This window comes from Gekko japonicus, unplaced genomic scaffold (assembly GCF_001447785.1).
Source record: "Gekko japonicus isolate JY-2015 unplaced genomic scaffold, Gekko_japonicus_V1.1 scaffold226, whole genome shotgun sequence".
Lineage (NCBI taxonomy): Eukaryota > Metazoa > Chordata > Lepidosauria > Squamata > Gekkonidae > Gekko > Gekko japonicus.
The window spans coordinates 641,707-667,155 of NW_015169178.1; the positions used below are offsets into that span (position 1 = coordinate 641,707).

The 25,449-nt window shown below is 50.8% G+C and overlaps 1 protein-coding gene across 1 annotated transcript in view; it reads left to right on the plus strand.

Annotated features, from left to right (window-relative positions):
• Nucleotides 1-23,810: 23,810 nt before the first annotated feature.
• Nucleotides 23,811-25,449, plus strand: part of SNX27 (sorting nexin family member 27) — a 48,160-nt gene continuing 46,521 nt past the window's right edge. Inside the window, exons 1-2 of the mRNA XM_015416027.1 lie at nucleotides 23,811-23,857; nucleotides 25,170-25,401. Coding sequence (XP_015271513.1) covers nucleotides 23,811-23,857; nucleotides 25,170-25,401 — 279 coding nt within the window. The remainder of the gene's footprint in view (nucleotides 23,858-25,169; nucleotides 25,402-25,449) is intronic.

The window sequence follows — 25,449 nt, forward strand, 5'->3', positions numbered from 1 at the left end:
CTCTTTTAAGATTGACTGATTTGATCTTCTTGCAGTCCAAGTGGCCACTGTTGCGTTTTCCAAATTCAAGTTAATTTTACTTCTACATAAATTTACAGAAGGGTCGCTGCCGTAGATACCCGTCTTCTCCCTAGCCCCAGCGACTCTCAGTGTGGAGACAGCTTTGCAAAATCGCACACTTGGTCTCTTACAACAAGGCCGTCTGTGTGCGTGTGTGTGGATTAGTCACAGCTCTTGCCAGAAATGAGTTCTGAAGCGGTCAGCAGTCTGACTAAGGCCAAAGTCTCTTTGTTGTCTTGTTTTTTTAAAAATGCTGATGTGAGATTCTGGGTTGGCGCATGGTGCGGGGCTTGTGGCTGTGATTTACAGCCGGGGCTGTACCTCTGCTGGCTTGGTGCTCTCCAGTGAGCAGAATTGGATTTGGGAAACGAAAATATTGTGGTGTGGCCAGGGGTCATGCCAAAGTCCACGGGGTCCAGAATCCTGTTTGTAGCAGTAACCAGGAAAATGACCCTGGGAAGCTGATAAGTAGGGGATGAAGGCCACAGACCTTGCCCTGTTTCGCTTCTCTGGACTCGGAAGGGTCTGTGGCTCAGTGGCAGAGCCTCTGCTTGGCATGCAGAAGGTCCCAGGCTCCATCCCTGGCACCTCCAGTTAAAAGGACTAGGCAGTAGGTGATGGGAAAGACCTCTGCCTGAGACCCTGGAGAGCTGTAAAGAGGGGCCGTGGCTCAGTGGCAGAGCCGCTGCTTGGCACGCAGAAGGTCCCAGGCTCCATCCCTGGCACCTCCAGTTAAAAGGACTAGGCAGTAGGTGATGGGAAAGACCTCTGCCTGAGACCCTGGAGAGCTGTAAAGAGGGGCCGTGGCTCAGTGGCAGAGCCGCTGCTTGGCACGCAGAAGGTCCCAGGCTCCATCCCTGGCACCTCCAGTTAAAAGGACTAGGCAGTAGGTGATGGGAAAGACCTCTGCCTGAGACCCTGGAGAGCTGTAAAGAGGGGCCGTGGCTCAGTGGCAGAGCCGCTGCTTGGCACGCAGAAGGTCCCAGGCTCCATCCCTGGCACCTCCAGTTAAAAGGACTAGGCAGTAGGTGATGGGAAAGACCTCTGCCTGAGACCCTGGAGAGCTGTAAAGAGGGGCCGTGGCTCAGTGGCAGAGCCGCTGCTTGGCACGCAGAAGGTCCCAGGCTCCATCCCTGGCACCTCCAGTTAAAAGGACTAGGCAGTAGGTGATGGGAAAGACCTCTGCCTGAGACCCTGGAGAGCTGTAAAGAGGGGCCGTGGCTCAGTGGCAGAGCCGCTGCTTGGCACGCAGAAGGTCCCAGGCTCCATCCCTGGCACCTCCAGTTAAAAGGACTAGGCAGTAGGTGATGTGAAAGGCCGCCACTTGAGATCCTGGAGAGCCGCAGACAGTTGGGGTAGCCAATACTGACTTTGATGGATGAATGGTCTGATTCAGTCTATGGCAGCTTCATGCTTTGGTGGGGGTGTGTGGCTTCTGTAGCCGATGTGTAGAGCATCTGTTTGGCATGCAAAAGGTCGCAAGTTCATTCCGTGGCATCTCCAGGTCTGGGCAGTTGTGTGTGCGTTAAGTACAGTGAAGTTGCCTCCGACCAGAGCAGCAGAGGTCCATGCGTGGCTCTTAGCCACAAGGTATAGATGGAACACTGTCTGGGGCAGTGATGCTCTGTCTTCTTGGTGCTTGGGGGGCCACAGTGGGAGGGCTTCTGGAGTTCTTGCCCCGCTGGTGGACCTCCTGATGACCCCTGGTTTTTGGCCACTGTGTGACACAGAGTGCTGGTCTGGATGGGCCATTGGCCTGATCCAACATGGCTTCTCTTATGTTCTTATGTGTGGGGCAGTGACGCTCTGTCTTCTTGGTTCTTGGAGGGCAAGAGTGAGAGGGCTTCTGGAGTTCTGGCCCCACTGTTGGACCGCGATGACCCCTGGGTTTCGGCCACTGTGTGACACACAGTGCTGGTCTGGATGGGCCACTGGCCTGATCCAACATGGCTTCTTTTGTCTGGGGCAGTGATGCTCTGTATTCTTGGTGCTTGTGGGGCAACGGTGGGAGGGCTTCTGGAGTTCTGGCCCCACTGCTGGACCTCCTGATGGCCCTGGGTTTTGGCCACTGTGTGACCCAGAGTGCTGGACTGGATGGGCCACTGGCCTGATCCAACATGGCTTCTCTTGTGTTCTTCTGTCTGGGGCAGCGATGCTCTGTCTTCTTGCTTGGGGGGCAACAGTGGAAGGGGCTTCTGGAGTTTTGGCCCCCGCTGGTGGACCTCCTGATGGCACCAGGGTTTTGGTTGTTGTGTGACACAAGAGTGTTGGACTGGATGGGCCATTGGCCTGGTCCAGCATGGCTTCTCTTATGATCGATGGCAGCCCTTTGAACTAATGGTCCTCCAAAGCATCCTATCTTTAACAGCCATTCTCAGGTGAATGCAACCTGAGGGCCGGGGCTTTCTTAATTGAGTCCGTCCATCTCCTTTTGGGTCTTCCTCCTTTCCTGCTGCCTTCAACTTTGCTTAGCATTATGGTCTCTTCTGGTGACTCTTACCTTCTCATAATATGACCGGAGAGGGGGCTGTAGCCGATGTGGTAGACCTGCGCCCGAGACCCTGCCGACAGCTGAAGTAGACAGTGCTGACCATGGTGGACCAAGGGTCTGATTCAGTATAAACCAGCTTCACCCATTGGTGTGAATTTCCATGTAGCCATCATGAGGAATACTGATCTCTAGACCTACCCTTCATGATTTATTTAGTTTTCTTGGTCTCTCCTATAGAAATCTTAAGTTAGTGGCTGTCACTGCATCTTGTGGGGGCGAATCCCACAAGGGGTTACGCTTGTAGCAGGAGCTCCTTTGCATATTAGGCCACACACCCCTAGTGTAGCCAATCCTCCAAGAGCTTACAGTAGCCCCAGTAAGAAGAGCTCTGTAAGCTCTTGGAGGATTGGCTACACTAGGGGTGTGTGGCCTAATATGCAAAGGAGCTCCTGCTACCAGTAGAGCCCTGGCACTTACGCACAGCATGAAGAAACGCTCCCTCGTGTCGATCCCAAGGCGAGTTTCTTGGGGTGAACTTGAGTGTTTGTATTATGTGTAGAAAAGAGCCAGAGTCCCGTAGCACCTTCGAGACTAGCGAGATTTGTGGCAGGGGGTGAGCTCTCGTGAGCCACTGCTCACGTCTTCAGACGAGCATTATGTGTGAAGGAGGAGATATTTTTCCTTTACACCATTCATGACGTTTTAAACGGCTGTCATTTCTTTATCTATTGCAATCTGTGTCCCGCCCTACCCAGCAAGAGGGCTCGAGGCGGCTCACGTCACATCGTCAAAGGCAATATAAAACACCTGTGACCAGCACCGTATAAATAAGAGTAAAAATTAAATAATAATCCAAGTTCCTAACTTACAGTTCAGCAGTTGGCATCAATCAAGGGTCATTTCGTAGAAAAAGAGGTGCAGGAGCTCATTTGCACAGCTCATTTGCATATGCCATACCCCCTGACAAAAGGGCAGGCACGTTTAGAATGCCTTTCTTTCACTTCCCCATCTGGGCCAGGACACTAGAAGCCCTCCCACTGTTGCCCCCCCCCCAAGCACCAAGAAGACAGAGCATCACCTGCCCCAGCCTGTGAGTTCCTATCTATACCTTGTGGCTAATAGCCACGGATGGACCTCTGCTCCAGATGTTTATCCAGCTCCCTCTTGAAGCCGTCCATGCTTGTAAGCTGCCACCACCTCCTGTGGCAGTGAATTCCAAGTGTTAATAACTCTTTGGGTGAAGATGTACTTCCTTATATCTGTTCTAACCCGACCGCTCAGCAATTTCATGGAGTGCCCACGAGTTCTTGTATTGTGAGAAAGGGAGAAAAGGACTTCTTTCTCGACCTGCTCTATCCCATGCATAATCGTATAAACCTCGATCATGTCACCCCTTCGCCGTTGTTTCTCCCAGCTAAAGAGCCCCAAGCGTTTTAACCTTTCTTCACAGGGAAAGTGTTCCAACCCTTTTATCATTCTAGTTGCCCTTTTCTGCACTTTTTCCCAATTCTGTAATATCCTTTCTGAGGTGTGGTCACCCAAACTGTACACAGTACTCCAAATGAGGTCGTACCATCGATTTATACAGGGGCGTTATGAGACCGTCTAGATTTGTTTTCAGTTCCCTTCCGAATAATCCCCAGCATAGCGTTGGCCTTTTTTATCGCAGTCATACACTGTCTCAACATTTTCAGGATGGATTAAGTTGAGCGCCAATAATATGAAAGCGCCGTGGGTGGTCAAAGCAGGAGAGGCCCCAGCCTGGCGGAACAGTTCCATTTTACAGGCCCTGCGGAACGGTAACGGATCCCACAGGGCCCTGATCTCAGTCGGGAGCATGTTCCACCAGGCCGGGGCCCGTGACTATTGAGGCCTCCATTCTTGATCTGTGGAATGGGCGCAAGAGCCTCGTTTGCCGTTATAGGTTGCTCCAAAGGGTTAGCATTTCACAGTGTGGTCCTATAGAGGGTTAATCCAGTCTAAGCCTATGGTTTACAGTGGATTTAGGGCTGGGGTAACACTGCACAGGATGGCTTAGCAGTTAAAAAGGCGTGAATAGCGGGTGACCAAGGCAGACACTCTTGCGTGGCACATTTTTTCCGCGCTCTTGGCCCCTCCAGACCTGCTCCATGGAAACCCAGGCGCTGCTCTTTGACTGATTTTTGCATAATTCATTCCATCGGGGTGTATTTTTAGGGCAGGAGCGGGAAGGGATTTTTACTGCTCAGAAGAGCTCCACTCTTACAGGGAAATAGATTTCCACAGCAGGGCCCCAGGGGACGTGGCCGGTTTTCAGGCTGGCATATATTAACCCAAAGACATGCATTTGAACTTATGTTACCTGCCCTAAGCTGATCTCTTTGTGTGAGCGCACTGCAAATCCAGGCTGGGGGGGGGGGGGGGGGGTCTGGGGGGGGGGGGGGGGGGATGTGGGAGCGCAGAGCGACTTCTTGCGGTGCGTGAAAGTTCGCTTCTTCCGTCTTTTCCCCCCCTCGTTTGTCCTTATGGCGTCCCTCAGCACTTCCACAGCGTTTCTCTTGTAGCCCCGAGGTTGTGGAAGATTTCGCTTCCTCCTCTTTGTTCTTCCAAAGGCAGCTAAGAAAGTTTCCTCCTTTAGCTTGCTTTCATCACTCGGGTTTCTTTCTAAAGTCCTTTTTTACTGCAGTTCTGCCGGTTAGGAGGTGGGTCCAGGTGGTCAGCCGTGTTGGTCCGAAGCGGTAGAACAAAGTTGGAGGCCAGTGGCACCTTTAAGACCAACAAAGGTTTATTCAAGGTATGAGTTTTCGTGTGTATGCACACTTCATCAGATACATTGAAATGGAAGTTAAGAGTTCATGTATACATATATATATCATGCTCAAGATCCTACAAGCTAGGCTTCAACAGTACGTGGATAGAGAACTACCAGAAGTACAAGCTGGGTTTCGAAGAGGTAGAGGAACTAGAGATCAAATTGCCAACATTCGCTGGATTATGGAGAAAGCAAGAGAGTACCAGAAAAATATCTACTTCTGCTTCATTGACTATGCTAAAGCTTTTGACTGTGTGGATCACAACAAACTATGGCAGGTCCTTAAAGAGATGGGAGTACCAGACCACCTCACATGTCTCTTGAGAAACCTGTATAAGGGCCAAGAAGCGACAGTTAGAACCGGATATGGAACAACTGATTGGTTCAGCATAGGAAAAGGAGTACGACAAGGATGTATATTGTCGCCTTGCTTATTTAATATATATGCAGAGTACATCATGCGAAATGCTGGCCTGGATGAATCACAAGCGGGAATTAAGATTGCTGGGGAAAAGATCAACAACCTCAGATATGCAGATGATACCACTCTAATGGCTGAAAGTGAAGAGGATCTAAAGAGCCTCTTGCTCAGAGTAAAAGAGGAGAGCGCAAAAGTGGGCTTGAAGCTCAACATCAAAAAAACTAAGATCATGGCATCCGGCCCCATCACTCCTTGGCAAATAGAAGGGGAAGTCGTGGAAGTAGTGACAGACTTCACGTTCCTGGGATCCCAGATCACCGCAGACTGTGACTGCAGCCATGAAATTAAAAGACGCCTGCTCCTTGGGAGGAAAGCGATGGCGAACCTCAACAGCATGATAAAAAGTAGAGACATCACCCTGCCAACAAAAGTCTGCATGGTCAAAGCAATGGTATTCCCAGTAGTCATGTATGGCTGTGAGAGTTGGACTATAAGGAAGGCCGAGCGCCGAAGAATAGATTCTTTTGAACTATGGTGCTGGAGGAGACTCTTGAGAGTCCCTTGGACTGCAAGGAGATCAAATCAGTCAATCCTAAAAGAAATCAACCCTGACTGTTCCCTGGAAGGCCAGATAATGAAACTGAAGCTCAAATACTTTGGCCACCCAATGAGAAGGGAGCACTCACTGGAGAAGACCCTGATGCTGGGAAAGATTGAAGGTCAAAGAAGACGGGGACGGCAAAGGATGAGATGGTTAGACAGTGTCATAGATGCAACGAACATGAAGTTGAGCCAACTTCAGAGGACGGCGGAAGACCGGAAGGCCTGGCGAGAGTTCGTCCATGGGGTCGCGAAGAGTCGGACTCGACTGTGCAACTGAACAACAACAACATGTATGTATGTATAGGCCTGTGGTGACTCAGGTGGTTAAGATGCTGAACTGCAGACCAGAAGATCAGTAGTTCAGCAGTTCGAGACCCGAGTGCCGCATGACGGAGTGAGCTCCCGTCTCTGGTCTCAGCTCCTGCCAGCCTAGCAGTTCGAAAGCAAGAAATTGCAAGTAGATAAATAGGTACCGCTTTGGTGGGAATGTAACAGCGTTCCGTGTGCCTCAGCGTCTAGTCATGCCGGCCATATGACTACGGAAATGTCTTCGGACAGCGCTGGCTCTTCGGCTTGGAAACGGAGATGAGGACCACATCCCTAGAGTCGGATTCGACTGGCTTTCGAGCAAGGGAACCTTTACCTTTACACACACGCAGACACACACACACACACATATATACTGTTAACTTCCATTTCAGTGTATCTGAGGAAGTGCACATGCACACAAAAGCTCATACCTTAGATGAACCTTGGTTATTGAGAGAGCATAGGGGGGAGAGGCAGTCCCGCAAATAAGAGGGACCAAGGCAATAAAGGCAATCAATTGCCCTCTTCTTGGCGTAGAGCAGGGGGTCATGGGGGGGGGGTGTTGGGGGAGGTAGTTGTGAATTTCCTGCATTGTGCAGGGGGTTAGGCTAGGTGACCCTGGAGGTCCCTTCCAACTCCATGATTCTAAGGGCTTTGTATGTGATTGCCAGTACCTTTAACTGAGCCCAGTAACTAATGGGCAGCCAATGGTGTGTCTGCAGAATGGGAGTAATATGCACACTCCGTCTGGCTCCTTCTAATAGCCAAGCCCCTTCTGGCAGAGCTGTTCTCTCAGGAAGAAAAGAAGAAGAAAAAGAAGAGATTGGATTTATACCCTGCCCTTCACTACCCAAAAGTGCCTCAGAGCGGCTTATAAACTTTTTTCCCCTTTCCCTCCCCACAACAGACACCCTGTGAGGCAGGTGGGGCTGAGAGAGCTCTTTCAAGAACTGCCCTTGAGAGAACAGCTCTGAGAGAACTTGGGACTTGCCCAAGGTCACACCAACAGCTGCATGTGGAGGCGTGGGGAATCAAACCCGGTTCTCCCAGATTAGAGTCCGCGCACTTAACCACTACACCAAACTGGCTCTCAAAAGAAGAGGAAGAGGAGGAAACTGCTCTTTTTCAAGTACAGCTCTTATCAGAATTATGGCTTGCCCAAGGTCATCCAGCCAGGTGCAAGTGGAGGAGTGGGGGAATCAAACCCGGTTCTCCCAGATTAGAGTCAGCGGACTTAATCACTACACCAAACTGGCTCTCAGAAGAAGAAGGAGGAGGAAACTGCTCTTTTTAAAGAACAGCTCTTATCAGAATTATGGCTTGCCCAAGGTCATCCAGCCAGGTGCCAGTGGAGGAGTGGGGGAATCAAACCCCGTTCTCCCAGATTAGAGTCCGTGCATTTAACCACTACACCTCGAAAGAGCTCCCTCAGGCCCACCTCCCTCACAGGGTGTGTCTGTTGTGGGGAGAGGAAGGGAAAGGAGACTGTAAGCCGCTCTGAGACTCCGAGTGAAGGACGGGGTATAAATCCAATATCTTCTCCTTCATACTGTTCTCAGCAACACTTGATATAGGAGAAAAAAACAAACCATCTGAAGCAGAGGTGATAAGGGAGGCGTGTTCTACATTAGTCACCAAGTATCTGGTTATCCTACAGATCCTTGAAATCGAGGCTAGCAAAAATACTACATGGCTTGCAGTCTTCTTCATTTTTGTTTGAAGAAGAGTAAGCCCCCCCCCCCCCCGCAATAACGCAAATACTCCAAGACCTGACTCTTGTTTTTGTACCCAAAAATGGGGTTTTTTTGGGGGGGAGGTTCTGTGTCGTTTGGTTTTGGGTCAGGCAAAGGATATTGGAAAAGATGAGGCAGGCGTTGAATTTTTAATGGAAGTGGTTGGAGCTGCGGTGGCTCACGTGGTTAAGACGCTGAACTGCAGGCTGTGGAAGGTCAGTAGTTCAGCAGTTCAAGACCCAAGCTGTCGCATGACGGAGTGAGCTCCCGTCTCTAGTTCCAGCTCCTGCCAACCTAGCAGTTCGAAAGCAAGAAATTACAAGTAGATAAATAGGTACCGCTTCGGCGGGAAGGTAACAGAAGAAGTTCTGCCTCCCGTCTCTAGTTCCAGCTCCTGCCAACCTAGCAGTTCGAAAGCAAGAAATTACAAGTAGATAAATAGGTACCGCTTCGGCGGGAAGGTAACAGCGTTCCGTGCGCCTTGGTGTTTAGTTATGCCAGCCACATGACCACGTAAACGTCTTCGGACAGCGATGGCTCTTCGGCTTGGAAATGGAGATGAGCACTGCAGCCCTAAAGTCGGATTCGACTGGCTTTCGAGCAAGGGAACCTTTACCTTTACCTTTAAGCTCTCAAAGTAGACTTTTTGCTCACGAGGCTCCACAGCTTAGAGGGAGCACTGCCTGTGAGGCAGGTGGGGCCGAGAGAGCTCTCGAGAACTGCTCCTGAGAAGACAGCTCTGAAAGAACGTGGGACTGCCCCAGGGTCACTCAGGCAGCTGCACGTGGAGGAGTGGGGGAATCAAACCCGGTTCTCCCAGATTAGAGTCTGCGCTCCTAACCACGACACCAAACTGGCTCTTATACCCTACTTTTCACTACCCGAAGGAGTCTCAGAGTGACTTACAATCCCTTTCCTTTCCCCTCCCCACAGCAGACACCCTGTGAGGGAGGTGGGGCTGAGAGAGCTCTCTGAAGGACTGCCCTTGAGAGAACAGCTCTTGAGAGAACGCGAGCCTCTTTGATAGTACCCCTCGGTCGGTTAGAGGGTTTTAAAAAAATATATATTTTTCGTTTTTAAACAATCATTTACAACAATAAACATCACAAGCATTGAACAAGCAATAACAAGCAAGAACAAGAGGATCAAGTTGGAGTAGAAACCATTCTGACAGTCTCGAACCTTCATCAACCAATCAATAAGGGTAAGGAGTGCCGGGAACTGCACTGCCTTTGTCAATTAGGAGAACACGAGGACTAGATTAGAGCTAGATCTCAGATATAGAAGAATTCCGTGTGCGTTTCATTGTACATAAAAAAGAGAGCTAGAGTAGCTAGAAGAAAAGCCAAGAAGAGTAAGCTATTAGGAAGTAAGCTAGTAGGAAGAAGTTCTGCCTCCATCATATACTGCAGCCACAGAAACCACGTGTGGGCAAATTTTGAATAGGCCATGGTAATACCAGATCGTTGTCTTTGAAGTGAATCAGAGATTTTACACATAATAAACTGGTCCCAGACTTTGTTTCTCCAGATGGTGACGGTCGGTTAGAGTTAGCTCAGCCGTGCTCCGGAGACATCTGGCCGGCTGGCAAATGATGGAACCCGGATGCTGGGTTAGAGTGACCTTTGGGGTCTGATCCAGCCACAGGCCTCTTCTGGTGACCTTCGCGTTCTCGGAGCCCGAATGTTCCCACAGATAGGTTAAGTACCAAAGTATGGTCGGTGTGAGCAGCTCCCACTTGTGCTAGAACAGTCTTGAACTGGATTAATTAATTCCTAAACCTTGAATGCTTTCGGTCTTGAAATTCAGAAGTGAAAGAGCTGCTTTCGCCTCCCCTTCTCGCCCTTAAACCTCGATGGCGTTGTTTCTGTTCAGGTCTCGCGATCCCCACCATAGCCTTTCGGGTGGGGGTCCAACGGGGGTGGGGGAGGGGATAGACCCCCCTGCTCCGTTTTTCACCAGCCGGAAAAGCCGAATGGATCCGGCCGTGCATTTTCGAGTTGCATCGTGATGGCTCTGGTTTTATAACGGTTTTAAAAACACTACTACCTAATTTAATAATATTGTTTGGAACAAAGTTTGAGTCCACATTTAGGACCAACGAGGTTTAATTCTGGGTAAAAAAGCTTTCATGTGCATGGACACGTCATCTGAAGAAGAAGACGAGATTAGATTTATATCCCGCCCTTCACTACCAGAAGGAGTCTCAGAGCGGCTTACAATCTCCTTTCCCTTCCCCTCCCCACAACAGACACCCTGTGAGATAGGTGGGGCTGAGAGAGCTCCTTCGATAACCCCTCCTGAGAGAACAGCTGTGAGAGAGCTTGTGACTGACCCAAGGTCACACCAGCAGCTGCACGTGGAGGAGTGGGGGAATCAAACCCAGATCAGAGTCTGCACTCCTAACAGTTGCACCAAATTGGCTCTCAGAAGAAGTGTGCATGCACCCAAAAGCCTATACCCAGAATTGAACTTTGTTGGTCTTGAAGGCAATGCTCCCCCTAAGTCGTGGAGTCTTGTGAGCAATGTTCCCTCTAAGCTGTGGAGTCTTGTGAGCAAAAATTCTACTTTGTGAGCTACTGGCATTAAAGTTGTGAGCCAGCGATCCGGCTACTGCATAACATAGTTTGCTCTGGAGCCCTCCTTCCTGAGCTAAGACAAAAATGTGTGAGATGGAGGCTAGAAAACTGTGAACCAGCTCACACCAACTCAGTTTAGAGGGAATACTGCTTGTGAGCAAAACTTCTACTTTGTGAGCTGCTGGCATTAAAGTTGTGAGTGAGCAATTTGGCTGCTGCGTAAATTAGTCTGCTCTGGAGCCCTCCTTCCTGAGCGAAGACAAAAATGTGTGTGTCAGTTGCACAGTCGAGTCTGACTCTTCGCGACCCCATGGACCAGATCCCGCCAGGCCCTTCTGTCTTCCGCTGTCCTCTGAAGTTTGCTCAATTTCATGTTCGTTGCATCTATGACACTGTCTGACCATCTCATCCTTTGCCGTCCCCGTCTTCTTTGACCTTCAATCTTTCTCAGCATCAGGGTCTTCTCCAGCGAGTGCTCCCTTCTCATTTGTTGGCCAAAGTATTTGAGCTTCAGTTTCAGTATCTGGCCTTCCAGGAAACAGTCAGGGTTGATTTCTTTTAGGATGGACTAAAAAGCTGTGAACCAACTCACACTAACTCAGCTTAGAGGGAACACTGCTCTGGAGCCCTCCTTCCTGAGCTAAGACAAAAAAATGTATGAGCTGAACGATAAAGAACTGTGAGCTAGCTCACACTCAGCTTAGAGGGAACACTGCTTGAAGGTGCCGCTGGTCTCAGACTTTGTTCAGTTGCTTCAGACCACCACGGCGACCCACCAGAATCTATTGTTTGAAACGGTTTTGTATGCATGTTTTTAAAATCCTCGTTGAAATCGCCAGCTTTCCCACCTCCCTTCATCATTGTCCTCAGTGCTTCAGTGAGGAGTCAGGATACTGAATTAGTTGGACCCTCACAGGTCTGATCCGGCAGGGCTCTTCTGATGTTCTTATCAGGAGAAGACCTCGGCCTCTCTGCCCTGTTGTTGGCCCTCCAGAGGAACTGGCTGGCCACTGTGTGAGACGGGATGCTGGACTAGATGGACCCTCACAGGTCTGATCCAGCAGGGTTCTTCTCATGTTCTGAAGTGTGAGCTGTCTTCATTGGACTGGAACCCTCTAAGACAGTGGTGGCGAACCTATGGCACGGGTGCCAGAGGTGGCACTCAGAGCCCTCTCTGTGGGCACGGGTGCCAGAGGTGGCACTCAGAGCCCTCTCTGTGGGCACACGTGCCATCGCCTCAGCCAGGCCATCACCTCATATATATAGGTCATGGTAACCGCTCTCTCTCTATATATAGAGAGAAGGTGGTGGCCAGGCCCAGACCATTGTTAAAGTGTCGAATTCTCTGCCAAATAATTTTAAGTAAATGAAAGCATTTGGGATTGCTTTCCTTACTTTGTTTGGATCATCTTAAGTTAATGTATGGGTTGTTTTTTTCTAAAGTAAAACCTCAGTATTCAGGTTAAATTGCCGTGTGGGCACTTTGCGATAAAGAAGTGGGTCTTGGGTCGCAGTTTGGGCACTCGGTCTCTAAAAGGTTCGCCATCACTGCTCTAAGAAAACCAAAGATGCACCATCCACAAGGGGGGGGGGGGAGGCACCCGCTTTCTTCCAGGGTTCTGCTGCATTACTTGGACCGCTTTCAGGCCACAGTCACAATGGAAATAGCTGGCAGGGCTCAGTCCGCACTTGAAGAGGCCTTGCCAGAACGGAGTGCTGTTACAAGGTTTGTTAAATTAAAATCCCTTTTGCGTCAAGAGTCCTGGCTCCGGCTACACCCCTGTGAACAGAGACAAATGGTGGTTTTCTCTTCGTTTTGTTTGTTCGTTCAGGAGCTTGATTCTCTGCCTCAGTTTGTCTTTGGTGTAAATGGGATGCTAGCAGCCTAATGTGCGTTGGTGCCTGCGTAGATGAAACGGAACGTGGCCGCAGGTTGCCCTGGGGAATGGGCACTTCTTCAGAATTGAGGGCATTACAGCTGTTAGCTCATTTTCCTGTCCAGCGTCCCTGCAGGGTAGGCTAAGGGAAAGGGGGAAAGAAATGGACTTTCCTAAAAGGGGGGTCCTCACGGAGTCGTGGGTCCCACTATTAGGGCCGGGCCCGTGGGTTGCCATTATTCTTTCCTCGGAGTCACAAGTCTCTTGTCAGCTCACTGGTTGTTGTTTTCCTTCTCCATTTGTACGGTCGCCATCTTGGTTGTCTCCAGATGCATCTCCAGGAGTGGAAAGACTTTGGACTGAGGCAGAAGCTGTATTTTGTGCTCTCCCTTTACCGCCGCCAGCTCTGCCCGTACCTGTAGCAGTTTTCCAACCAGATTTTAAATCGTGTTGCAGCTTTCTCGGGGGATGAGGCAGGAGCTTTGGAGTTAAGCAGCCGCCATTTCTGAGAGTCTTTGTGTGTGCCCCCCCCCCCCCCCCACCCCCCGTAGATAGCCATGACCCAGGGGGGGGGGGGGGAGTTTCTCCAACCTGGCGTATGAACACGTGGGAAGCTGCCTTCCACTGAATCAGACTACTGGTCCATCAAGATCAGTATAGATGAAGAAGAGGAGGAGGAAGAGATTGGATTTATACCCTGCTCTTCACTCGGGGTCTCAGAGTGGCTCACAAACGCCTTCCCCTCTCCCCCCCCCCACAACAGACACCCTGTGAGGTAGGCGGGGCTGAGAGAGCTCTGACAGAACTATGGCTTGCCCAAGGTCATCCAGCAGCTGCAAGTGGAGGAGTGGGGAATCAAACCCGGTTCTCCCAGATTAGAGTCCGCGCACTTAAACCGCGCACACCAAACTGGCTCTCAGTTGCCTACTCAGTATTGCCTACTCAGATTGGCAGCGGCTCTCCAGGGTCTCAGACTGAGGTCTTTCCTATCACCTCCCGCCTGATACTTTTGACCGGAGATGCCGGGGATTGAACCTGGGGCCTTCTGCATGCTGAGCAGAGGCTCTGCCGCTAAGCCACAACCCCTCTTTACAGCTCTCCAGGGTCTCAGACTGAAGCCTTTCCCATCACCTCCTGCCTGGTCCTTTTTAACTGGGGATGCCGGGGATTGAACCTGGGGCCTTCTGCATGCCAAGCAGAGGCTCTGCCACTGAGCCATGGCCCCTCCCCTGTCGGTCTTGAGCTTGCCACCTAGCCGAAGGAAAGTGTGGGAGACTAGCCCCAGTTGCCCCGGGCCAGGAAGTCGGAGCAGATCAGGAGAAGATGCTCCTTGACTGTTACAAACATTCCAGGTTGTATTTTCGGACTCTGACTCCCTGGAGCCCTGCAGTGAGGCAGCTTGTTCGCTCCGGGGGCCCTTTCTTACATGCCCAGTGAAATGCTGGTCGCCACTTTGGGGTCAGGAAGCAATTTTCTCCAGGTCAGTTTGGCCAGGGACCCTGGAAGGGTTCCCCCCTCCTCTTCTGGGTGTGGAGCAGAGGTCCCTGGGGTTCTGTCGGGAAGTATTTGTGAATTTCCCGCATTGTGCTGTGGGTTGGACTGGATGACCCTGGAGGTCCCTTCCGACTCTGTGATTCTATGAGAGTCGTGGCATTCCAAGACATGGCTTGTTAGTTTAAAAGGAGCACGGTCTCCTCTGTGTTGGCACCCCCCATCGTGGGATTTTTCTTCTTAGGGAGGAAGCTGGTCTAGTGAGTTGCTGGGTCCTTCAGAAACGCGTCATCTCAGTGTAATGGGAAGCCAGTTGATAAATAACCCACTGCTGATATTGCTGCGTTGCTGAGTTTGGGTTTAAGGACTAAAGGATTTAATCGCAGGCACATTTCCAGGCCGCGTTCAGGGGAGGAGAAGCGTACCGACCGAACACGTGAAATGGAGGAAACTAAACGCGGGCAGTTTTGTCCCTGCAGATAAGTCCAGGGTTTGGGCTGCCTCTTGCTCCTTAGTTCCGGCAGGCGTCTTATCTGGGCTGCAGGGTGGAAAAACACACCACCAGCCCACCAACGGTTGCATAAACAAGTGAATGCTTCAGATGCCTGGCTGTGGGCTGGACCACCCAGCGATCCTGCTTTTAGTGAAGACGCACGGTTGAATTTAGCTTGTTATCGGGCAGAAAAGCTGGTGTTTATCCCCGGAGAACTCACGGGAGGGTGACATAAGCAGGAGAACGCTCTGTGGGCATCTGACAGACCAACACACCCAAGCCCCCGAAAACGAATTTTCTGCTGTGGCTGGGGTCAATGCGCCCTCTAAGCTGTGGGGTCTCGTGAGCCGAAATTCTACTTTGTGAGCGACCGACATCAGTTTGCCCTGCTGCATAAGTTAGTCTGCTCTGGAGCCCTCCTTCCTGAGCGGAGACAAAAAAATGTGTGAGGCGGAGGCTGAAAAACTGTGAGCTGGCTCAGACTAACTCAGCTTAGAGGGAACACTGGTTGGGATGCCGTCCTCCAGGTGGGGCCTGGGGACCTCACAGAATGACAGCTCGTCCCCAGACTACAGAGATCATAGAATCATAGAATGTGAGAGTTGGAAGGGACCTTGCAGGTCATCCAGTCCAACCCCCTGCACTCTGCAGGAGCATAGCCGAAAGATAGTCCGACCACATACCCGAAAGATGGTTGTCCAGCCTCAGCTTGAAGACGTCCAGCGAAGGAGCACCCACCACCTCCCGAGGCAGTCTGTTCCACTGCTCCACCACTCTTACAGTCAGGAGGTTTCTCCTGATATTTAGCCGGTAATGACTCCCTTATAATTTCCACCCATTCGATCTAGTCTCGCAACCCGGAGCAAGAGAGAATAGATCTGCTCCATCTTCTACATGACAGCCCTTCAAATACTTGAAGACTGCAATCATGTCCCCTCTAAGCCTTCTCTTTCCTAGGCTAAACAGACCCAACTCACCCTGGAGAACACAGATGCTTTGGAGGGCGGGGTCTAGGGCATTGTACCCAGCCCCGTAGCTAGGGAATTCTTTGGGAGGGGGCCTCAGGGGGGCCTGCCAGCTAAGTAAATGAAAGTACAGTGCAGGTGGTAAGTTTGGGGGCAGCCCAGGAGGGAGGGGCCCCTGAAGAAACACTAGGGGGGCAGGCCCCGTGGGCCCCATGTTAGCTACGGGCCGGATCCTCTCCTCCACAGGCTCCACCCCCAAATCTCCAGGGATTTCCCAACCTGGAACTGGCAACCCTCCCCCCGCTCCCAGGCCCCACCGTTGGCCAGGGGTTGCCCGGCAACCAGTGCTCCCTCTAAGCTGCGGAGGCTTGTGAGCAAAAAAACTGAAGTAGTGAGCCGGCGACTTGGCTACTGCATGATTTAGATTGCTCTGGAGCCCTCCTTCCTGAGTGAAGAGAAAACCGTCTCAGCCGGAGGCTAAAAAACTGTGAGCTATCTCGCACCAACTCAGCTTAGAGGGAACACTGCCCTACACCGTGGTCGGTGTTTCTCAGGTTGTGATGGGGGTGGGCAGCTCCCCCTTCTCCCAGCCAAAACGTCTCCTTTAAGGATCACAGGGGTGATGTTGTGTCGGCGGAACCGAAGTCCGGACGTGAAGTTCGGGCACGAGGAGGAGGCACGACCGATGACCTGGGTCTTGTGCCGTTCTGGTCGAGCACGCTTGCATGTTCCCCCTTTGTTTCAGTGGCTCTCAAGTCTTTTAAAAAAATAAATAAGCCCAGAGCTTGCGACATAACCCGTTCGGCTTGTAGCGTTTGTTGGCCAAGATGTTCACCTGTGTTACTTCCTTTATGTCTGTAAAAACAGTTTTGTGACTTCCTCGATCTAAGGCCTGGGGGGGGGGGAGGATTTCGATGACTGACTTGGATGAATATTGGTGTATTTTCTGTGCTTTTTTCCTCCCCAGGCAGAACATTTATTTATTTTATGTAAGATACGTTGTCGAAGGCTTTCACGGCCGAAGTTCACTAGTTGCTGTAGATTTTCCGGGTTGTGTGGCCGTGGTCTTGGCATTATTCAACTTCTTTTTTTTAACCCTCCCTTTCCCCCCCCCTCCCTGCGGCGACCCAAAGTGGCTTCCCTCAGTCTCCTCTCCTCCCTTTTATCCTCACAACAACCCTGTGAGATAGGTGAGGCTGAGAGCACGTCGCTGGCCCAAGGTCAGCCAGCGATTCTCCGTGGCAGAGGGGGAGATTCGAACCTGGGTCTCCCAAATCCTAATCGGACACCCTAACCAGTGTACCACGCTGGCTTGCAGAAAGGCGGAGATGCCAGGGGTTGAACCTGGGATCTTCTGCATAGCAAGCAGACGCTCTGTACCTGAGCCAACCGGCGTGCTTTGTGTGGTTACGCATTCCCACATAGATTTTGTCTATGCACCTGGAAGAAGAAGACGAGATTGGATTTATATTCCACCCTTCACTACCCAAGGGAGTCTCAGAGCGGCTTACACTCTCCTTTCCCTTCCCCTCCCCACAACAGACACCCTGTGAGGTAGGTGGGACTGAGAGAGCTCTCTCAAGAACTGCCCTTGAGAGAACAGCTCTGAGAGAACTTGTGACTGACCCAAGGTCACGCCAGCAGCTGCAGGTGGAGGAGTGGGGAACCAAACCCGGTTCTCCCGGATTAGAGTCTGTGCTCCTAACCACGACACCAAACTGGTGCATCATGCCTCAGCTGCCTCTGGACCGCAGAGCCCTGTAAATCTCCCTTCCCGTCACTGGCCTTGCCTTAACGCTTCCTGTCATTCGGTTTCTTAAAAGACCTGGAGACAGCCCCTCTCCTTGCATCCGCCAGGGCACCTCCTTCCTCGAGACCCGGGGCAAAGCCGTTGGCCCTCCTCTGCCTCTCCTGCTTCCACTTTTTTTTTTGAGGGTGGGGGAGAGGCCCTCTGGGGCGGGGAGAGCTGCGACGGATCCGTGCCACCCACCCAACAGAGCACCAAGGCTTCATAAAATATTACCGGCTCTCCCGGCCCCTGCCTCCAGCAGCCGCTAACCAGAGGACAACGATATCACCGGGATTCACAGGGCCTCCCCTGAATTTGCAGCAGAGTACTGGTCGCCTGAAAAAATAGCCAAATGCTTTAAAAAAAACTCTGATAAATGTTGGAAATGTAGGACCAGTGTTGGTACTTTTTTCACATGTGGTGGTGTTGTATAAAAATTCCAAAATACTGGAGAAGGATACAGAAGATAATTCTAGAAGTTACAGAGGTTAATTTAGTTAGAACCAGGTTATTTGTTAAACATGATATCAGATGATGTTAGATATAATGATAGATACTTAATAATCTTGATAGTTACATCTGCTAGAATACTTTTAGCAAAGTATTGGAAGTCTGAAAAAATCCCCTGTGAGAAAGAACTAATTAACAAGAAATGGATAAATTAAGTTCAATTATGCAAGGTAAAAGGGAGCTGCGGTGGCTCAAGTGGTTAAGACACTGAACTGCAGGCTGTGGAAGGTCGGTAGTTCAGCAGTTCGAGACCCGGGTGCCGCATGACGGAGTGAGCTCCCGTCTCTAGTTCCAGCTCCTGCCAACCTAGTAGTTCGAAAGCAAGAAATTGCAAGTAGATAAATAGGTACCACTTCGGTGGGAAGGGAACAGTGTTCCGTGCGCCTTGGTGTTTAGTCATGCCGGCCACATGACCACGGAAACGTCTACGGACAGCGCTGGCTCTTTGGCTTTGAAACGGACAAGATGCTGGGGGAGGGGTGTGGCAGCTGCTCCATGTCGTCCCAAGTTAGGAACACAGAGCTGGATGGCACCTCAGGGGCCAATCTAGTCCCCCCCCCCCCGCACAATGCCCAGTGTGCCCTCTAAGCTGAGTTAGTGTGAGCCAGCTCACAGTTTTTTAGCCTCCGGCACACAGTTTTTTTGTCTCAGCTCAGGAAGGGAGGGCTCCAGAGCCAACTAATTTATGCAGCAGCCGAATCACTCGCTCACAACTTTAATGCCGGTAGCTCACAGAGTAGAATTTTTGCTCACCAGACTCCACAGCTTAGAGGGAGCGTTGCTGGCGTCCCACAATTCCCCAGTGACGAACCCCCTCCCCCATGCCCAGAGGAAGGCAAAAGACCTCCAGGCAATGCATTCCTTCCCTCCCCACGGAATCTGCACTGCTGTCAAATGGCCATCTGGCCTCTGCTGACCTCCAAAGAAGGAGAGCCCACCGCCTCCCGAGGAAGCCTGTTCTAGCGAGGAACCACAGTCAGGAAGTTCCTCCAACTGTTTTGCTGAAACATGTTACCACTGGGGCTGGGCAGATGTGGGGTCCGGAGGGCAGGCCGCCTAAGCCAGGCCTCTCTGCTTTCAGGCATTGTTCTCTCTGCTACGAGAAGGAAATTCCTCTCTGTTGGGGGTGGGGACATCAGTGTTAGAAAGCGTTCTTTCCCCCTGCGGCTGTTTACAAAATGCTTCCTTGAAAAGTCCTTCTGCGATCAATGGGGTGTGTTTTTGCGTCCGGATTAGGCCTTGTAGGCGCATGCTGCATGTTGGGGGTGGGGCAGATTTGACCCCGCGGTTTCCAGTTGTGGCTTTCTGTTCAGTACGTTTGCTTCTGGTGGCGGATGAATTTGGGGGGAGGGGGTGTCTCATCGCCTGCATTTGAGACTGGTGTCAGTGCTTTCCTTACATGTTTCAGTGATAGGTCAAGATTAGTCTGTCTGTAGTGGTTGCTCAAGTGGTTAAGACGCTGAACTGCAGGCTGTAGAAGGTCAGTAGTTCAGCAGTTCAAGACCCGGGTGCCGCAAGACGGGGTGAGCTCCTGTCTCTAGTTCCAGTTCCTGCCAACCTAGCAGTTCGAAAGCAAGAAATTGCAAGTAGATAAATAGGGACCACTTCGGTGGGAAGGTAACAGCGTTCCGTGCGCCTTGGTGTTTAGTCATGCTGGCCACATGACCACGGAAACGTCTTCGGACAGCGCTGGCTCTTTGGCTTGGAAACGGAGATGAGCACCGCAACCCTAGAGTCGGATTCGACTGGCTTTCGAGCAAGGGAACCTTTACCTTTACTAGCAGTGGAAAAGAGCAAGAGTCCAGGAGCACCTTAAAGACTAACAAAATTAGAGATAGATCAAGATGGGTAGCCGTGTTAGCCTGAGGTCCATCAGTGGCTATTAGCCACAAGGTATAGATAGGTGGCTCAAGTGGTTGAGACGCTGAACTGCAGACCGGAAGGTCGGTAGTTCGGCCGTTGGAGACCCGAGTGTGCCACATGACGGAGTGAGCTCCCATCTCTGGCCCCAGCTCCTGCCAACCTAGCAGTTCGAAAGCAAGAAATTGCAAGTAGATAAATGGGTACTGCTTCAGTGGGAAGGTAACGCCGTTCCGTGCGCCTCAGCATCTAGTCATGCCGGCCACATGACCGCGGGAACGTATTTGGACAGCACTGGCTCTTCGCCTTGGAAACGGAGATGAGGACCGTATCCCTAGTGTCAGATTTGACTGGCTTTTGAGCAAGGGAAACCTTTACTTTTACCTATAGATAGGAACTCTCAGTCTGGGCAAGTGATGCTCTGTCTTCTTGGTGCTGGGGGGGGGGCAACAGTGGGAGGGTGTAATGATTTCATGTTTAACTGTGTGTGTGTGGCTTTAAAAGTTTGGTTTGCATGGCTGTGATGATAATCTAGAGTGCTGGAATCAGGCAAGTGATATGATTGGTGAGTGACAGAGAGGGGGAGGGGTTTTGGAATGGATGCTGTGTGGAGGATTTGAATGTCTATCAAGAGGATCAGTTAGAGATGACAGTTGAGGAAGTCAGTGGAAAGGGCAGTTAAGCCATGTATGAGAGAGAAGGAGAAGCTTCCCTGTGTGGGTTGTTAAGTTCTATGTCTTAGAGTTGAATAAGACAGTTGATAAGGAGTTGATTCTGAGGTCTGAAGGAGAGAAACAGTGAACTTACCTGACCTTGAGTTTGTGTTACAAAGTTACTTGAAACCTCCCTGTCAGTAAAGGAGAAGCTTGTGAGAGACACCACGCAATTGTTCAAATCATTCCCAGTACTGTTTACATTGTTCTACCCTCGTATTTATGCTTTATTTAAATAAATTTTATTTCATTCAAGTATACCAGCTCTGGAAAGAATATTCCTCAGACCACATAGACCTTCATGAAAGCCTAGACCCTCGGTATACCTACCCAGTGATAGAAATATTATATTATAAAGGTTTGGAAAGCCTTATAAATTTCCTGGTGGCAGCCAGAATACCCAAAGAAAAATAAAAGGAACACTTTTAAAGTAGAACCAGACCTCCCCAGTCAAGGGGACGTCACAGAGGGCTTCTAGTGTCCCGGCCCCACTGCCATTGGCCTGATCCAAAATTGGCTTCTCTTATGTCCTTATGTCTGTAGCAGCAGAAAAGAGCAAGAGTCCAGGAGCACCTTAAAGACTAAGAAAATCTGTACCAGGGTAAGGGCTCCCTCTAAGCTGTGGGGTCTTGTGAGCAAAAAGTCTACCTTGTGAGCTACTGGCATTAAAGTTGTGGGCGAGCCCTTTGGCTCCTGCATAAATTAGTTTGTTCCGAAGCCTTCCTTTTTGAGCTAAGAAAAAAGTGTGAGCCAGAGGCTAAAAAACTGTGAGCTAGCTCACACTCACTCAACTTAGAGGGAACACTGCCCAGGGTATGAGCTTTCGTGAGTCACTGCTCGCTTTTTCAGTGACTCACGAAAGTTCCTCCCCTGCCACAAATTTTGCTAGTCTTTAAGGTGCTCCTGGGACTCTTGCTCTTTTCTAATGTTTCAGTGAGTTGGTATGAGAAGGAACTTGTCCGAGAACTGCCTTGGTCCTCACGCTTTATGGCCGAGCGTTCTCCATTTATGCTTTGCCCAAAAGTGGGAGGGGGCTGATTTTGTGGCAAAGGAGGCGGAATTCTGCTGTTGCGTAATTGTTGCGTAAATGTTGTGGGTTTGCTCGTTTGTTCCTAGAGCATAGGCCTGTCTCTCTCGTTGGGGGGAGAGGAAAATAAACGCTGTCCTCAGGTGTGTGGGAGCGCCGCTGTAGCCAAGAAAATTCCCCCTGTCCTTCCTAGACACAAGCAGGTGTCAGTTCACAGTGTCAAGTCTGGGGATTGGTTAGATGATACCAGTGGCACAGGGCTGCACAGGTTTCCCGGAGTCTTGTTTGCACGGATCACAAGAAGAGCCCTGCGTGGATCTTGGGTTGAATCCAGGATCCTGTTTCTGAAAGTGGCCGGCTTTGAGAAGCTCGCCAATCCTGTTCGAGGCAACGGCTCCCCCCCCCCAAGCTGCAGAGAGACAATCTCTGAATCTGGAGGCTCCATTTAGCCACCATAACCGCCAGTTGCTCATGTGCCGCGCCCCTCCATGTGCTTGTCTAATTCCCTTTTGAAAGACCTCCAGGACGGTGGTCTTTCCTTGCTTCTCAGTGTGGGAGAGTGCACTATTCCCTAATTTTATTACGTGTTTTTACATAAGAACATAAGAGAAGCCAATGTTGGATCAGGCCAATGGTCCATCCAGTCCAACACTTTGTCACACAGTGGCCAAAAACACCAGGTGCCCTCAGGAGGTCCAGCAGTGGGGCCAGGACACTAGAAGCCCTCCCACTGTTGCCCCCCCCCCAAGTGCCAAGAATACAGAGCATCACTTGCCCCAGACCGAGAGTTCCCATCTACACCTTGTGGCTAATAGCCCCTGATGGACTTCTGCTCCAGATGTTTATCTAATTCCCTCTTGAAGCCATCCATGCTTGTAGCCGCCGCCACCACCTCCTGTGGCAGTGAATTCCATGTGTGAATCACTCTTTGGGTGAAGAAAGACTTCCTTTTATCCGTTCTCAGCAATTTCATGGAGTGCCCATGAGTTCTTGTATTGTGAGAAAGGGAGAAAGGGACTTCTTCCTCGACCTGCTCTGTCCCATGCATAATCTTATAAACCTCAATCATGTCACCCCTCAGCTGTTGTTTCTCCAAGCCAAAGAGCCCCAAGTGTTTTAAGCTTTCTTCATGAGGAAAGTGTTCCAACCCTTTTATCATTCTAGTTGCACTTTTCTGCACTTCCCCCAAAGCTATAATATCCTTTTTGAGGTGTGGGGACCTGTCCTGCATCTACTGCTCATCGGTTTCCTTTGCTGTCCCTAAGTTCTAACGTGTTGGGTGAAAATTTTATCCGCTTTCTTCAAATTGTGAAAACTTTCGTAATTCTCTCATTCCCCCCCCCCCCTACTATAAGGACCCAGACTTTGGCCTTTCCTCACAGGGGAAGTTCTACCACTCCTTGGTATTTTTCTGGCATTTTCCCGCCAACTCTGTGATGTCATGTTCGAGATGTTGCAACCAGAATTGGAGTATTTATATTTAGGATATTTCCCAACTGCCTCTCCTCACGGTGCTCGGGGGTGGTGGTGGTGGCTTGCAATGTGAAGGCAGCACAGAGAATTTCCAAATGCAGGCTGTGCCACCGATTTCCCTAAAAGCATGACCACGCCAGCTACTGCATTTCTGGTTCCCCCCCCCCCCCGGGTAATAATCCCTAGTGTGGAAATCACCCTTTTCTCCTTCCTCCACTCAGTAAATAGCCCTTTTCATTGAAGTACACACTGTGACCTTCTTCTCCGGAAGTTCACCCCCTTGATTCGCTGGGCGAAGTTATCGCAAGCAACAATATAGTCATATCTTCATTAGGAACCACTAAAATACCACAAAGGGAAGTTGATCTTGATAAAGATAACACCCTTTCCTGCAATGGTTTGGTTTGGCTGTCAGCGGTCTCTACATGAAGCTGGTATATTTCTGCCCCGATATGGATCCTACGTTACCCTTATTTACATCTGATCTCATTTGTTGGTTTGCTTCATGGATACTCCGCTGCCTTGTGTGTCGGTAGCGAGGGCATACTGCGGGGTGTCCCCAAACATTTTGAACCTGCAGGCACCTTTGGAATGCAGAAAAGGGCTTGGGGGGCACAACCACAAAATGGCCACCCCGGGAGGCCGAGCCCCCGCCATGCAGAAGAGACCCAAGTAAAGGAAACATGGAGAGTAATTTTTAAAAAAAAATATACTGGGACAGAGGAGTGTGAGAAAGCATAAAACCAAGACCGGTGTTCCCTCTAAGCTGAGTTAGTGTGAGCCAGCTCACAGTTTTTTAGCCTCCGGCTCACCCATTTTTGTCTAAGCTCAGGAAGGAGGGCTCCAGAGCAGTGTTCCCTCTCAGCTGAGTCAGTGTGAGCCAGCTCACAGTTTTTTAGCCTCCGGCTCACCCATTTTTGTCTAAGCTCAGGAAGGAGGGCTCCAGAGCAGTGTTCCCTCTAAGCTGAGTTAGTGTGAGCTAGCTCACAGCTTTTTAGCCTCCGGCTCACACATTTTTGTCTTAACTCAGGAAGGAGGGCTCCAGAGCAGTGCTCCCTCTAAGCTGAGTTAGTGTGAGCCAGCTCGCAGTTTTTTAGCCTCCGGCTCACTCATTTTTGTCTTCGCTCAGGAAGGAGGGCTCCAGAGCGAACTTGATTTATGCAGCAGCCAAATTGGTCACTGACAACGTTAGTGCCAGGAGCTCACAAAGTAGCATTTTTGCTCACAGCTTAGAGGGAGCGTCGGCCACTGAAACAGTACTATTTTAAATCGGCACAGCCCATCAGGTCTCCCAACTCCCAACTCCCTTTGGGGGCAGTTATTAAAAAAAAAGGCCAACAAAGTTTTATTCGGGGGGGACAAGCTTTCCGGGGATAAACGATCATTCACACGCACATGGAAGCTTATCCCCAGCATAAAACCTTTGTTGGTCTTAAAGGTGCCCCTGGACTCCAACATTGTTCCCCTAGCAACAGGTTCAGAAGAAGGAAGTACTTCTTCACCCAAAGAGTGATTAACACATTGAACTCACTGCCACAGGAAGTGGTGGCAGCTACAAGCATGGACGGCTTCAAAAGGGAATTAGATAAGCATATGGAGCAGAGGTCCATCAGTGGCTAGGGGCTCTGGGGCAAGTGATGCTCTGTCTTCTTGGTGCTTGGGGGGGGGGGTCAAAGGTGGGGGGGCTTCCAGTGTCCTGGCCCCACTGGTGGACCTCCTGATGGCACTGGTATTTCTGGCCACTGTGTGACACAGAGTGTTGGACTGGATGGGCCTTTGGCCTGATCCAACACTGGCTTCTCTTATGTTCTTATGCCCACCCGCTTTCTTCTCTCCTCCGCCCTGCCTGACGGAGGCTTTCAAAACCTTTGACCAGATCCTAGAACAATGAAAGCGATTAAACGGCCACCAGTTTCCACAGACACCGGCTTGACCGGCGGCATCCCCGTTCCCAGGAGCAACCGTTCTTCCTTCTCCCCGCCAGGAACGGCGTGAACGTCGAAGGGGCGACGCACAAGCAGGTGGTGGACCTGATCCGAGCCGGAGAGAAGGAGTTGATCCTGACCGTCCTGTCGGTGCCGCCCCACGAGGCGGACAACCTGGACCCGAGCGACGACTCCCTGGGCCAGTCCTTCTACGACTACACCGAAAAGCAGGCCGTGCCCATCTCCATCCCCACCTACAAGCACGTGGAACAGAATGGTGAGAAGTTTGTGGTGAGTACCGGCCCCGGCGGGGGTCCTCCCGAGAGCCCCCACTCTTTC